Raw genomic sequence first — 13,561 nt, 5'->3', positions numbered from 1 at the left:
GGTGCCTTTCTCTTTGGTGTAGCTTCTTTTAACCTTGCCACTCACATACCTTTGAAGCCTTCACCTCTACCACTACCGCCACCTGCCGGTGTCTCCGGGGCATCGTAGCAGAGCACAGCAGAGCGGCCACCTATCAGGGCGAAGGAGACGGTGTTGCTGTATGAGGGTCAATCCATGCCACAGTCAGGAGGACGACACTAGATAGATAGATAGATAGATAGATAGATAGATAGATAGATAGATAGATAGATAGATAGATAGATAGATAGATAGATAGATAGATAGAGACCGGCTGACTGGCAATTTTAAACTTTGACAGATTCATTAGTTGAACACTTTTTGAAAGGAGTGCTGTGATTCAACAGCTCCAAAACATAACAGCTACACAACATACATAAGAGACGCCAAAACATGATCTTCCACCGGTTTCACTCATCCTCTCACAGGCACTATGTTTTAGCCTGGCAGCATCATCCCGTGCTTGTCTCTGCCCCTCCGGGTTTCCCTCTCGCCTGCTTCTTGCGGCACGGATCGCTCCTCATACCGCAGCCTCCCCTCCCCCTGCTCCGTGTTATTGTCGCGCAGGGACAACCTCCGTGATTTCCCCACGAGCTGAAAGTGCACAGTTCGTTTCCTCGCACGTCTGGAAATGGACGTTAAGCCCCGCAGTTTCTCTGGCCCTTGATTTGGAGCGCGTCTTCTAATTAACCCTGTTCATCTAAATCCTCCTCTTCATCATCTCCGTCATCTTCGTCATCGGAGCCAGAGAGAAGATTTGGGAGAAGATGGGCTGCTGCTCGGCTCGATGCACGCTGATCCTCCTGTGTTGCCTGCAGTTGGTGAGATGTTTTGCTCTCTCTTATCATGTGAAAACACACGTCTGCCTGCACATCGGTGCAACTCAGAGCAACGAAAGCACCAAAACTCTGTATAATTACAATTTTAATTGATCAATTTAAATAGATGTTGTTCGTCATGACAGAAAAGTTCCATTGTTGCTTATTTTAAGACTTTTATACTTTCCTAATGAAAATCACCTGTAGAAAATATTTTAAATTAACCAGAGAACAGCTTCCTCGCTTGTTTGTATTTGATGATCTCTGGTCTCAGGTAGAAGACTATATATTGAAACTGGGATTACTAGATTAGATACATCAGCAAGTCTGATGAGCAGTTCATTTATTGCCATTTAAAAGTAGAAATGTTAAATGTTAACCCGTTCTATCTACTTTAATATAATTCTTCGTGTTTTTTAAATTTTATTTCTGTTACAGTAAATCTGATTTATTTGCGTTGAGCTTTAGTTCAGTTAAAAATGAACAGTTTAAATATATCACCCAGGTCTTCACATTTTTTTCATCAGATGCATTTCTCACTGATAAAAGTACACCTCTGATAAAAACTAGTTATCTTATGAAACCTGTTTATAATAGTCTTGTTATAGTTGGAGGTGCCCATGAAAAGCAGTGATCAGCCACCACAATGAGAGGTTGAACCCACTTTGTCCTCCTCCTCTCTGTTTCCCACCCTGCCCCCCCACCTTCATGACTGACTGAGGCGTTGACCTCGGAGGACATAACACCCAGCTGCCTTTAACGGGCTTTGTCCCTCGTGGCTGAGTAACCTTAACAACTAACAAGGGGGGGAAAAAACAGCAAAAATGCAAGCAAAGACCAAATCTCTGTGGCACAGTGTCACCCAGTTTAATACTGAATAGTTTTGAAACGAATATTTAAAGCTGCTTCTGTTGATCCCCCCAGATGACGGCGCTGGAGAGGCAGGTGTTTGACTTCCTGGGCTACCAGTGGGCTCCCATCACGATCAACTTTTTCCACATCATCATGGTCATACTGGGCCTGTTTGGTGCCATCCAGTACCGATCCCGCTACGTTATTATGGTGAGGGAACTGCATCAAGTTGACAACTCAACCAGTGCTCCTCAGCTCCATTTCAGTTTCTGAGGAATAGTTTAGAAAACTTTGCTCTTTTGTCGAGGGTTGCGTGAAAACATTAATAGATAATAAACATGAATCTACAGTCACCAGCTGGTTAGAAAAAACAAAAGTTCCCAAGTTTTTTATGTGAGAGCATCAAGCAAGTCAAGGTGTAATTTATTTATTTGTGAGCTTTAGTGATGGTTGGTGGGTTTTAGACAAATGTAGACTGGGCCCTTTCCTCCTGTTTTCAAATCTTTATGCTAAGCTATAGCTTTAGGTTTTTCAGCACAAATACAGAAGTAGCTCTTTATCTAATCTACAGGGAAAAAGGTTAAACTTTTATTATTTTTCTGTGTTAAGTATTTGTTATTCACGATTGTTGTATAAGTGTTGAGCTGCACTTCATGAAAAAATTAAAAAGCTAACTGCTTTTATCCACAGCTCATAACAAGAAAATCCAGCAACAATGAGACAGGTTGATTCATTTTTGTCAGCCTTGGTACATTTAGATGAGGGGGAACTTCCTTGTAACAGTGTAACAGTGTTTTCTTTCTTAAATCCTCTTCTCAGATCTTTCTCGGAACCATGAGCTTCAGTCTGGTCAGAGTTAGGATACGAGTATGAAAAGAAGAAGCTTCATTCATTTCTGCTCTAACGCCGTGTTTCTGGTTTCTCAGTACCTGCTGTGGACATTGTTGTGGGTTGGCTGGAATGTCTTTGTGAGCTGTCTCTACCTCGATCTGGGGGGGCTTTCAAAGGTAAGTCTAATGGTCACATAAGAGCCGCGTAATTAAAGAGCCGCAGCTCCTAAACACAGTGTTCAGGTTCGTCCGTGTTGCAAGCTGGCCTCAGGATCGGCCTCCAATTACAGACACAATGCAAAACCACACCACAGCATGTTCATGATAGCAGTTACAACTTTTTTCTTACTGAAATTCAGATTAAACATGACGTTAGACATCATCTACTGAACCTACTTTTAAGACTTGTGGTTTAAGATTCTCTTTCCGTGCATACACTTAAACTTGGAATAAGCCCTAACCCCTTCACGTTATATTTTACAGTTTAAACATCTGTGTTTTGTTTTTGTGGTGTTTTATACCTTATTGTGTGCGACATTTGCTATAATACAGTTAATAAACTGAGTCAGGGGCACGTCTTTCACATCCTTGTGTTAAATGTGTAAAATGAATTCAGCTCGCAGTTTTATAGATTAACCGCACATGTAAGTAACTGATAGTTGCGTCTCCAGGCAGGAAGTGAGGCACATTAAACCATATCATGTTCACAGTACACCTGATCCTCGCTGCATGTCAGGTCTCTCTGCTCATCTTTGACTCCTCACTGCACACACTCTAATGAAGCAGAGATATTTAAAGGTTTCCTGTTTTTGTCACTGCAGGACAGTGATATCCTCTCACTGGGAGTCTCGTCACATCGCTCCTGGTGGAAGGACAACGGGCCGGGGTGTGAAAGCGAGCGTCTTCCCTCTGTTGGGTGGCAGAACCAACAAAACCCAGAGCTGACCACAGTGATGAGCTGCTGGCTGGATTATCAGTACATAGAAATCCTGCACTGCATCGTCCAGCTCCTCATTTCAGTGAGTTTCTGCTTTGGTTCAACAAGTGTAAATCTCATTAAAACTTACTCTGTAATGCCTTTAAACTTGTTGACAAGTTGAAACACATTTATGTACTATTAAATGTTATTTTAATATTTATACATATGCACTGGAATGGGCTGTTGCTTAGCAACAGATACTGTAAATTAGAAAACAGGCCTACAAGATTTAAGAGTAGCCTCATATTATCACCCTAGTGGTGTTGATATGTTGTTGAGCTTCTCTTCTCACTAATAGATCCAGTATTAAGATAGTGGATCTTTCATTGAGGCAAAACTAGAAAAAGTTAGTTTCCTCTTTTAAAATGTGCATGTTGTTGTATCCTCTTTCAATACTGTGTTGAGTCATCCCAGTTTAGTTCAATTTAATACAACTTTATTCTGTTTATATATCATTGTATGCGGCAACTCACCACCCAGATCAACAGATACACCCACAACCCACTGGGAGATTCATACCCAAGACTAAAGACTTTAAATCTATATGTGAAATTAACAACTGTTACTGTTACTAACAACAAAATCTCTTGGTCTGGTATTTCTATTGTCTTATCTTACACTAGAAAAGGTGATAACTGTAGGTTTTGTGTAAATTAATTTGTTGTCAAATCAATATAGGGTAAAAATATCACCACACTGTGTCTATGGTCCACTTTATTAGGAATGGCCATGCAAACTAATGCAACATCTGTGGCATTAATTCTATTCTTATGACGGTTATATTTCTCTTTTTTGCTGACAATGTCCAAAGTTTTTCTTTTTTTTATGTTGAAAAGTGGGGACACAATATTAGGAATGTTGAATAATTGTAAAATAAAGTACAAGAAGTATATGCTTTCAAAATATAGAATTTATAACATGGCTGTGGTGTTTGTTCTTAATAAAGTTAAGCGTATATGTTACTAGTTACTAGTAGGACCTAGTAGAACAAAACATGTGACATGAATAACAATGATAAAGAAATTCAGCCATTATTGATTATGTTATATTCCTTCCAATAGAACACTTAATAAATGTTGGTGTTCGTTTTCACAGCTCCTGGGATTTGTTTATGCCTGCTACGTGGCCACCACTTTTTCAGATGATGAGGACAGCTGTAAGTATCTTCCTGAAGTTATCCTACAAATTTAATTCATTTTACTTGGAATATATTATTTACAATCCATCATGAAGAGGCATCATTATTTATTTCTGTTCTGTTCCTGTTTGTATTTTATTTATTATTTTATTTTTGTACACTTTGAGAGGCTGGTTGCAATTTATTCATGTTGTTCTGTCCACAATTATTTTAGTTAATTTCATTGGTGAATTTCCTCATCCATCCAAACCGTCTCAGCTGCTCTTCTAGAATAACGAGTCAATGGTAGGTGGCACTGAAACTATACAGATTCATTGTATCTACGTCAGGTCCATCCTTTCATCTACGTCATACCTTCTTATACTTTTTCTTAGATTACAAATGACCACAAGTGTTTGAGAGAAGCTGAAGATGTCCCACGCAGAAGATCCCACGCAGAAGATCAAACTACTCTGAAGACAATGTATCATCTTTAATCCACGTCACAGGTGCTAAACTTCACTGCTCCCTGATTCAAGAGGAGAACTGTCACAATGTTGCAGGCCTGTGTTTTTGTTTGTTTCTCTTCCAGGCATTAAATGCTGCCAATCTGGGTGCACAGCCTGTGTGCAAGTACGTGAAAGGTTGTTTATTAAGCACTAAAGTTCAGCCGTGTAACACAAAAGTGTAGTTCTGGAAATTGTAAATTGTGTCTGTTTATTTCTGATGCTTTGTAAAGTGTGTAAATTATTAATATGTGTCATTTCAGCTGCAAAAAGTGATAACTTGTATAGTGTGTGTGATATCATTCAGTGGAATAAACTTAATCTACTAGATGCCTTGTACTGGAGAGCTGCTAACACCGGTTGTCATTAAATATTAAATCATTCAAAGAAAAACTTTTGTGACACAGCAGGGTGGGGGTATGATTTTTTTTTTTAAATTTACTTAATATTTCTTAACATGCCATTTTATACTTTAAATTGTTTCTCTAACATCTTTGCTTAGAAGTTTTATTGCAGATTAATAAAAACAAATATTACAGAACGAAAATGTAATTCAACTATGTTTTGTTATAGATTATAAAGCCTAACAGTAACTACAAAACATTGTGGAGAATAAAGTGACTTTAAAAGTAAATAAAGTCAATTTGTTGATTACGTTTACCTTTAATACTTTTTACTTTACATATTTTCTTGGAATGATTTGCCTACAAACTGTAAGTTTTCTGGTTGACCACATTAAATCACAGCTTTTCATTAGACACCAAATGGTAGAAAAACAAGCACATGATGACCGCCAGGGACTTCATACATTTACTGATGGAATAATAAATAAGAAAATTGTGTTTTCAATTCATAAATGTAAGGTTAACAGTGAAAACGTTGCAGTACAAACAACCAGATCGTAAGATAATTCTGTAAATGTTTTGCTTACACTATTTTCTATTTTATTTTACTAGAAACTACTATGTACATTTTATTTTATTTTAATCTCATTTTATTTGATCTTTTTTAGTGTTTTTTAAGAGTGTTTCTTTTATGTGCAACTAAGCTACTGTGAACAAATAATTTCACTTGTGGATCATTAAAGTCTATCTAAGTTTAAGCTTAGTCTAGTCTACTGATTCGATGTTGCTAGGTAGCCGAGGTGTTGCTAGGTAGCGTACTGCTGCTAGGTAGCCGTGAGCGCGTCCTTTGCGTCAGCGACGTCATTTCCGCCTCGCGGACCCCGGATGAAGCTAGCGTTGGGGCAAATGAGCAGGGCCACCAGGGCTGCTCGGATTTTAGTTTAGCAGTGAGGGGGTCTGAGCGGATTGAAGCCCCGCTGGATTAATGTCGACAGGGCAGCGCGGAGCGCCAGCAGGGCTACGACGAGAAAACTGTCCGCGTCGAGCGGAGCCACCGGCCAACAGCTGTTGCTAACTGTGTTTAAGACAGCCTCTCCGGCTATTAGCCTCTCCACACCGCGGAGTTTGCAGTTCACACACTTCACGTCTTGTCGGGGCTTCAGTCAAACACAACACCTGGTGGATGAATGATGTCTGCCGCTAGTATTGACCCCCAGGTAAGCAGCGAGGAGACACCATCGGCGCCGAGGTTTCATTTCCACAGGTAGGCGAAATGAGCTGTGTGTGCGCCTCACTCTGGAGACGATGCCAGCAGCAGCTAGTCAGCTAGTTAGCCCACTAAGAGGGAGGTCAGCTAGAAAACTGCTCCCTGCTGGTAACACCAAGGCCTGGACCACATCAGCATCCAGTGGGTGTCTGAGTGACAGACGACCATTAACATATCACGCAGCTCTGAGTTGATGGCTTTTACGTGTCAGAGAGAAGATGGTGTGAATACATCTCGGTGTGAAGCTAGGATAATGTGTGATGCTCTAAACGACATCTGTGACCCACAAAAGCTCTCTGTTTTTTTCTCTCCTTTCAATATGACTGATTAGACATCGAAAGGACAAGATGCAGGCAAAGGTAAGAGATAAATGGCTACTACAGTTTAGCTGTTACTGCATGGCATGGTACAAAACTGTTAGCTGATATCTGTGTTTTGTAGCAGATATGGAAAAAAAAAAAAAAATAATATATATATATATATATATATATATAGTACACACGCACACACAGACATATATATATGTATATAGTGTTAAATAATGATGCTGCATTAGTTCATATCATAATCCACGCTTTTATAACTGTTTGCATTAATGGATACAACATTAACTGTACAGGCTCATCAAATGAAAACACCTCACATATTTCAAAAGGCCATGTTTATCGAGCAGACCACCTTCCTGTTCAGTTTTCAATCTCTACACACATTATAGATGTTGGCTATATGTGTCAGGGTGCTGCACACTGCCCAGCTGTTGAAGTAGGATTTGCAAATTTCCAACACATCTTGGTGTTTAGTTTCCTTCAACAGCAGCCGAACTAGGTGATAACATGGTGTCGCTGTATACATTTATAGGTACTGTAGGTCTTTTAGACTTGGTTTCATTTGCTTCTTTTTAGGTTAGTGTAAATTCTGATGTGTAGTTTGATTTTATTGCAGCCTTTCCGGTTTCAGTGCAGAATGGATCCCTCCACCAGAAGGACGCTGTCCATGATAATGACTTTGAGCCCTATCTCACCGGCCAGTCCAGCCAGGTTTGGATTGAGTTTTTGATTTCATTGTCAAATAATTCCCTCCGCATTATTTCACTTTATTTTGTTTCTTTTTTTTTTTGTAGAATAACAGCTATCAATCAATGACAGACCCCTACTTGTCCAGTTATTATGCCCCCTCCATTGGATTTCCTTACCCTCTCAGTGAGGCTCCTTGGTCTACAGGAGGTGATCCACCAATTCCCTACCTGACTCCCTACGCCCCCCTCAGCAATGGAGACCATCACTTCATGCACGACACGGTGTTTGGGCAGCCAGGAGGACTCAGCAGCAGCATCTACCCGCACAGGTTTAACTTTTTCCCTGAGAATCCGACGTTCTCAGCTTGGGGCACCAGTGGTTCGCAGGGGCAGCAGACTCAGAGCTCAGCCTACGGTGGGAGCTACAGCTACCCACCCAGCTCCCTAGGAGGCACCTTAGTCCCTGATGGCCAGACAGGTTTCCATAGCGACACCTTGAGCAAGGCTCCAGGTATGAACAGCCTGGACCAGGGCATGCTAGGCCTAAAAATAGGCGGGGACGTGACGGGAAGTGGCTCCGGTGTGAAGGGTGCCAGCTCTGTCATTGGTGGTGGCGGCAGTGTGGCGGCAGCGGTTGCCACGGGCAACGGTGGCACGCCAATTGGCATGCCTCCCAAACCTACATCGTGGGCTGCTATTGCTAGTAAACCTGCCAAGCTGCAACAACAAAAGATCAAGAACAAGCCTGGCACCCCTATAGCTGGAGGAGTTCTGCCTCCACCTCCCATTAAACACAACATGGACATTGATACATGGGATAATAAAGGGACTGCTACCAAGATGGCCCCACCTTTGCCCCACCACCACCATCACCACCACCACCACCATCACCAGCAGCACCAGCCCCAGCTCCACTCCCATGCTCCCAGCCTCCTACCCCCCCTTCAACAGTCCCTACAGTCTGCCCAGTCCCTCGTGCAACAGATGACCATGCAGGGTCCGCCTCCGCCTCCTCCGCAATCTTACCAGAACCACAACTCTGCCCCAACACCTCAGACCCGATGGATAGCCCCGCGCAACCGCAACATGTGCTACGGCGGCGGAAGCTTGGACAGCAGTGGCTCCTCCAACGGCGGCGGTGTTGGCAACGGAGGTGCGGGGGGCGGGTGCATGCCTCCAGAACCGGGATCAGAGTCCCACCCCGTGCTGGAGAAGCTGCGAGCGGCCCACAGCTACAACCCCAAGGAGTTCGACTGGAACCTGAAAAATGGCCGCGTTTTCATTATCAAGAGCTACTCCGAGGACGACATCCACCGCTCCATCAAGTACTCCATCTGGTGCAGCACGGAGCACGGCAACAAGCGCTTGGACTCAGCCTACAGAGCGATGAACTCTAAAGGCCCCGTCTACTTGTTGTTCAGCGTCAACGGCAGCGGCCATTTCTGCGGCGTGGCGGAGATGCGCTCCCCTGTGGACTACGGGACCAGCGCTGGCGTGTGGGCGCAGGACAAGTGGAAGGGCAAGTTTGACGTGAACTGGTTGTTTGTTAAGGACGTGCCTAATAGCCAGCTGCGCCACATCCGCCTGGAAAACAACGATAACAAGCCAGTCACCAACTCTCGTGACACTCAAGAGGTTCCTCTGGAAAAGGCAAAGCAGGTGCTCAAGATTATCGCCCAGTACAAACACACCACCTCCATCTTTGATGACTTTTCCCACTATGAGAAGAAGCAAGAGGAAGAGGAGGTGGTAAAAAAGGTAGTTATTCATATTAACACTTTTGACTTTTTAGAATTACGGTTATGAGGTTAATGTGAGAAAACTCTGGGGGATGAACATTATGATTTGGACCATCACCTTTACTTGTTAAAGAAACTACAAAATATATGTTATTAACAATATTATTTAACCAGCCCGAAACCATGTTTCAGAGTGGCACTTCTGGTTGATTTTCTGGTTCTAATGAGGAAACTACAGCTGATAAAGGAACAGTTCCAGTAATGAAATATAACATTTTAGAATTAAACATAAAAACAATCTGATTAAACAAGTGAATGCAAGTAAAGGTTCTTTGGTGAATGTCAGCCACCCCCACCCACCCTAAAACCCACCAAACCTAAAAACCTTCTTCCCATATTTGGAATGCGGTTTCAGTTTCTGTTTATACATTTCTTACTTTTGGGACAGTTAGTTATGTTCTAATCCATCTTTTTGTTTTGTCTTCCTAACAGAGCTATGAACCTGCCTCAATACAGAGTCGATCCCGAATCGATCAGGTAAATTCTGTTATTTAAATTATCTCTGTTTCTGGGCAAGATTCATTTTCCCAAACCCACAAGTAGTAGTAGTAGTAAATCACGTGTTGTGTCAGTATAAAACATCTTTGGTGACTCTTCACTCATCTTCTTTTCAGGATCGTCAGAAGTAATCTGCAGAAGAGAGTCTCTGAAATCTCAATCAACGGTTGTTGTGTTTGGATGGACACACTGATATTTAGATTCAAAAAGAAAGCATCAGGACATTTAAAAACAAACAAACATTTTTTTCAGTTTTTTTGTTTCGTGTTTTTGTTTTGTTTTTTGTTTTTCGTTGGCCCACGTCAAACTATCGAGCCACATCGGTCTTGGTTCCTCCTCCGTCTTTGAGCTGCGTGCAGGGATGGAGCTACTTCCACCAGATGAATAGCTTCAAATATCTATTTTCTTGTTGTTTTTGTTTTGTTTGTTTGTTTGCTTTTTTAGCCTTATACATTTTTTTGTCGCTATCCTGGAACTTCTTAAATATAAATATCTGCACGTCTGTTCGGAAAAATCTCTTGACAACATGCTGCTGATATTCAGTGACTGTTCACTTTGTGGTTTGTGTGTTGGAGAAGTGTTAAGTGCTTGTATTGGTTAATCTTAAATGAGTGAACAACACTTTATTGACAAAATGTCTGCTATCTGTGTGTGGCCCGTTGTATTTTATATTATCAGAAGACAAAAAAAAAAACTTCTATAACGGCCCCCCTCCCCTTTTTTTTTTTTTTTTTTCTTTTCGTGCCGGGTGAGTCTCGTTTTGGCGGAGCAGTGAAGGTTTCTGTATGCGTAGACATAATCGTGCGAGATTGTGGCATTAGGACACATAAATGTTAGAAAAATGATTTTGAATAATGTACCACCTGGCTTACTAATAGAAACAACTAATAGAAATTTAACATAATGCAGAGAAAATGTGGGACGGTCGTCTCTCCACAGCGGAGCCTTAATTCTTTACAGCAGTAGTGTAAAAGAGATGTAGGGAAAATACGTCAAGGTCGTCCCTCTCCTATTTAAACGATGGAAACTCAAATTCACTGTATGGTATTCAGGTTTTTATCGACACAAAATCTGCTTTTCTGTCCCTGATTCCTGCGGTGTGTGTGTGTGTGTGTGCGCGCGTGCGTGCGTGTCTCTATCCCCTGCTGCTCCAACAGGGGTCTCTGTTTATGAAATTCTGGTAGCATGTACTGCTTTTAAAAACTAAAGCCAGGCCTCTCGTTTAGTTCGCTTTTATCTTCTGTTCTCTCTTAACATCATTATAACCGCCATCGTTTTCATCGCTATAACCAGTCTTCATCCTTCAGAAAATGTAAGCTTTAATGTACCGGCATTTCTAACTGAGATCGCCTCAAAATGTTTAACTGTAGCATTATACTTAACTGATTTATCGTCAAGTGTATGAAAACCCAGAGACTAGCCTATATGGTATATGTTTGTGATTTCTACTTCTTTAGTTTTTCTTTGTTTTTTTTTTGTTTTTTTTGTTTTTTTTTTATTGCTTGCTGTATTGTGCGTATGTGTGCGTATGCAAGAGTGAAAGGAAAGTACGACTGTGGAGCAATCAGAGTTATATAACGGTATTGGAATATAGAAAATTTATGCAAAAAAATGTTTTAAGTCACCCTTGAATTAAATATCATTGTATCAGAGGTCACTATCACATTCTTAGATTTGATCATGTTCATTATTAAAGATATACTTATCTGTTTTTTCCTGTGTGTTTCTATTATTCTCGTGACCGGGGTCTGGCAGTGAGCCTCTGTTGGTCATCTGGTTGGTCTGCTGACCAACAAACCGACTTCCTGTGCTAATGTTTTGTCAAAATCCTCTAATGCTGGTGTGTATCTGGTTGTTAACAGACTCTAGTGTGAGTCGGTGGCATCACTTATTTTAACTAGATGTTTAAATTCATATCTCAAACTGTGAAACGAGGATATAGTAGAAAGAAAAGTCCAAGATAAATGTAAAAAAAAAAAAACATCAGAATAGAAAAAGAAACGTATGTAATTAAAGTGTTGCAACAATTCCATTCATTTTTAAAACTTGGCAAATTGTACCTGACGTTAATATTTATAAGACATCTCATTTGACCTCCAGTATAAATTGATCTGACATAACATTATCACCGGCTTCCTAATATTGTGTAGGTCTCCCTTGTGCCTCCAGAACAATTGTAACTCATCAGAGAACGGACATGTGTCTTCTGAGAGTGTCCTGTGGTGTCTGGTAACATCATGTTGTTAGTGGGGGCCTAAGGGTCCTATGGGTTGAGGGGAAGGGTCTCTGTGGATCATCCTACAGATACTTGATAAGTTTGGATCTAGTGAATTTGGAGGTCAGGTCAACACCTTGTGCTGTTTTTCACGTTTTTTTGAGTTGTTCCTAAAGTATTTGTGTGTGTCTGTGTAAGGCTGCATCCTGCTGGAGGTGGCTGTGATGATAGTTGATGATCGATGATTATATCGATGATTACTTTTTTTTTTTAACATGAGAATAACATGTACAGTAGTTGAGTATTTGCAGCTGCAGCAGGTTGGTGTATGAGAGGTTAAATCACAGTGAACTGTTGCTGGTGTGACCCACCTATGTGTTCTAATAGACTACAATGGAGCTCTTTCACCAGACTTAGTCCACAACCTTTGTGCAACAATGATTTGCACACCTCATAGCCTGGAAACATGACCCGCACACATGTTTCAGTTCTCCACAGAACACATTATTCACTGACCGAGCTTTGAATGTACCACAGGTTAAACACAAATAGCAGGTACAACCGGACGTGTTCTTTATAATACTTACATAAAAGTTTATATCAATATTTATATTTTATAAGACCTGGTGATGTGAACATTTTGAAGCTTTAATCTCTTTTTTTCCACTATAGCTTTGTTTTTGTCTTAAATTTATTTTAATGTCTGCCAGTCTAGTTAGAATGAGTGATACCACAAAAGCTCATAATGTGTGTGTAATGGTGTTTGTGTTAATTTATTTGTTTCTTAGACACAAAAGTCAAACTCACCCCGAAAAGATGAAACAAGTTAAGACGTTTAAGACTGTTTGTTTGATGAGTAATATATTTACAATCACCCAAAGAGCAGCAGCAAACATTTATCCTTTGTCACTGACTTTGTTAATCAATGAAATTTCACAAAATGGTGCAAAAAATGTCCATTAAAACTTCTCAAGTGAATCTTAAATGAAACACAATGTGTGACAAAGAGATCGTTTTTCTATTTTTGCTTAAAATGATGAATCCAATACACAAACAGTTGCAGATCAGTCGGGTTATCATGAATGAACTGTTTCTTTTGGTTGTGGACATTGTGATACCACTGATTTGTTTCTGATTTTAAAACACAAATTCATTGACAGAATAGTCAAAACAGTAATCAGTAGTTGGAAGATTAATATCGCTCTCTATTGTATGTGTTTTATCACTATTTCTCTAAGGTGTTTTAATTAGAAATTTTAAAAAATAAATCAGTTTCTAAATTAACTAAACGAGATGTAGTTGG

The 13,561-nt window shown here is 40.7% G+C and overlaps 2 protein-coding genes across 4 annotated transcripts; both read left to right on the top strand.

The window, feature by feature from the left end:
• The first annotated feature begins 613 nt into the window (after positions 1 to 613).
• On the top strand, positions 614 to 5,787 carry nkain5 (sodium/potassium transporting ATPase interacting 5). Of its 2 annotated transcripts, XM_047597611.1 has the most exons (7): positions 616 to 839; positions 1,761 to 1,898; positions 2,615 to 2,695; positions 3,340 to 3,537; positions 4,593 to 4,653; positions 4,850 to 4,920; positions 5,010 to 5,787. In XM_047597611.1, the coding sequence occupies exons 1-6, from the start codon at positions 786 to 788 to the stop codon at positions 4,903 to 4,905; spliced, it is 588 nt and encodes a 195-aa protein (XP_047453567.1). In that variant the 5' UTR covers positions 616 to 785; the 3' UTR covers positions 4,906 to 4,920; positions 5,010 to 5,787. The 2 variants fall into 2 exon arrangements, with proteins under 2 accessions (XP_047453575.1, XP_047453567.1); XM_047597619.1 differs by lacking the exon at positions 4,850 to 4,920 and having other exon boundaries at positions 614 to 839.
• A 556-nt stretch (positions 5,788 to 6,343) lies between these two features.
• ythdf1 (YTH N(6)-methyladenosine RNA binding protein 1) lies at positions 6,344 to 11,754 on the top strand. 2 transcript variants are annotated; one of them, XM_047568829.1, is made up of 6 exons: positions 6,344 to 6,681; positions 7,063 to 7,090; positions 7,674 to 7,768; positions 7,852 to 9,504; positions 9,978 to 10,022; positions 10,160 to 11,754. In XM_047568829.1, the coding sequence occupies exons 1-6, from the start codon at positions 6,652 to 6,654 to the stop codon at positions 10,172 to 10,174; spliced, it is 1,866 nt and encodes a 621-aa protein (XP_047424785.1). In that variant the 5' UTR covers positions 6,344 to 6,651; the 3' UTR covers positions 10,175 to 11,754. The 2 variants fall into 2 exon arrangements, with proteins under 2 accessions (XP_047424785.1, XP_047424793.1); XM_047568837.1 differs by having other exon boundaries at positions 6,344 to 6,728.
• Positions 11,755 to 13,561: the final 1,807 nt, after the last annotated feature.

This window comes from Mugil cephalus, chromosome 1 (assembly GCF_022458985.1).
Source record: "Mugil cephalus isolate CIBA_MC_2020 chromosome 1, CIBA_Mcephalus_1.1, whole genome shotgun sequence".
In the NCBI taxonomy this organism is placed as follows: Eukaryota; Metazoa; Chordata; class Actinopteri; order Mugiliformes; family Mugilidae; genus Mugil; species Mugil cephalus.
This window is presented reverse-complemented; position numbering and strand designations above follow the sequence as displayed.

Bases quoted from the DNA above. Each gene is read 5' to 3' on its own strand.
- nkain5 (XM_047597611.1), top strand. From the start codon at position 786: ATGGGCTGCTGCTCGGCTCGATGCACGCTGATCCTCCTGTGTTGCCTG. The intron at 840-1,760 runs GTGAGATGTTTT...TGATCCCCCCAG, and splicing joins TCCTGTGTTGCCTGCAGTTG to ATGACGGCGCTGGAGAGGCA. The intron at 3,538-4,592 runs GTGAGTTTCTGC...TCGTTTTCACAG, and splicing joins TCGTCCAGCTCCTCATTTCA to CTCCTGGGATTTGTTTATGC.
- ythdf1 (XM_047568829.1), top strand. From the start codon at position 6,652: ATGATGTCTGCCGCTAGTATTGACCCCCAG. The intron at 7,769-7,851 runs GTTTGGATTGAG...TTTTTTTTGTAG, and splicing joins TCACCGGCCAGTCCAGCCAG to AATAACAGCTATCAATCAAT. The intron at 9,505-9,977 runs GTAGTTATTCAT...TCTTCCTAACAG, and splicing joins AAGAGGAGGTGGTAAAAAAG to AGCTATGAACCTGCCTCAAT.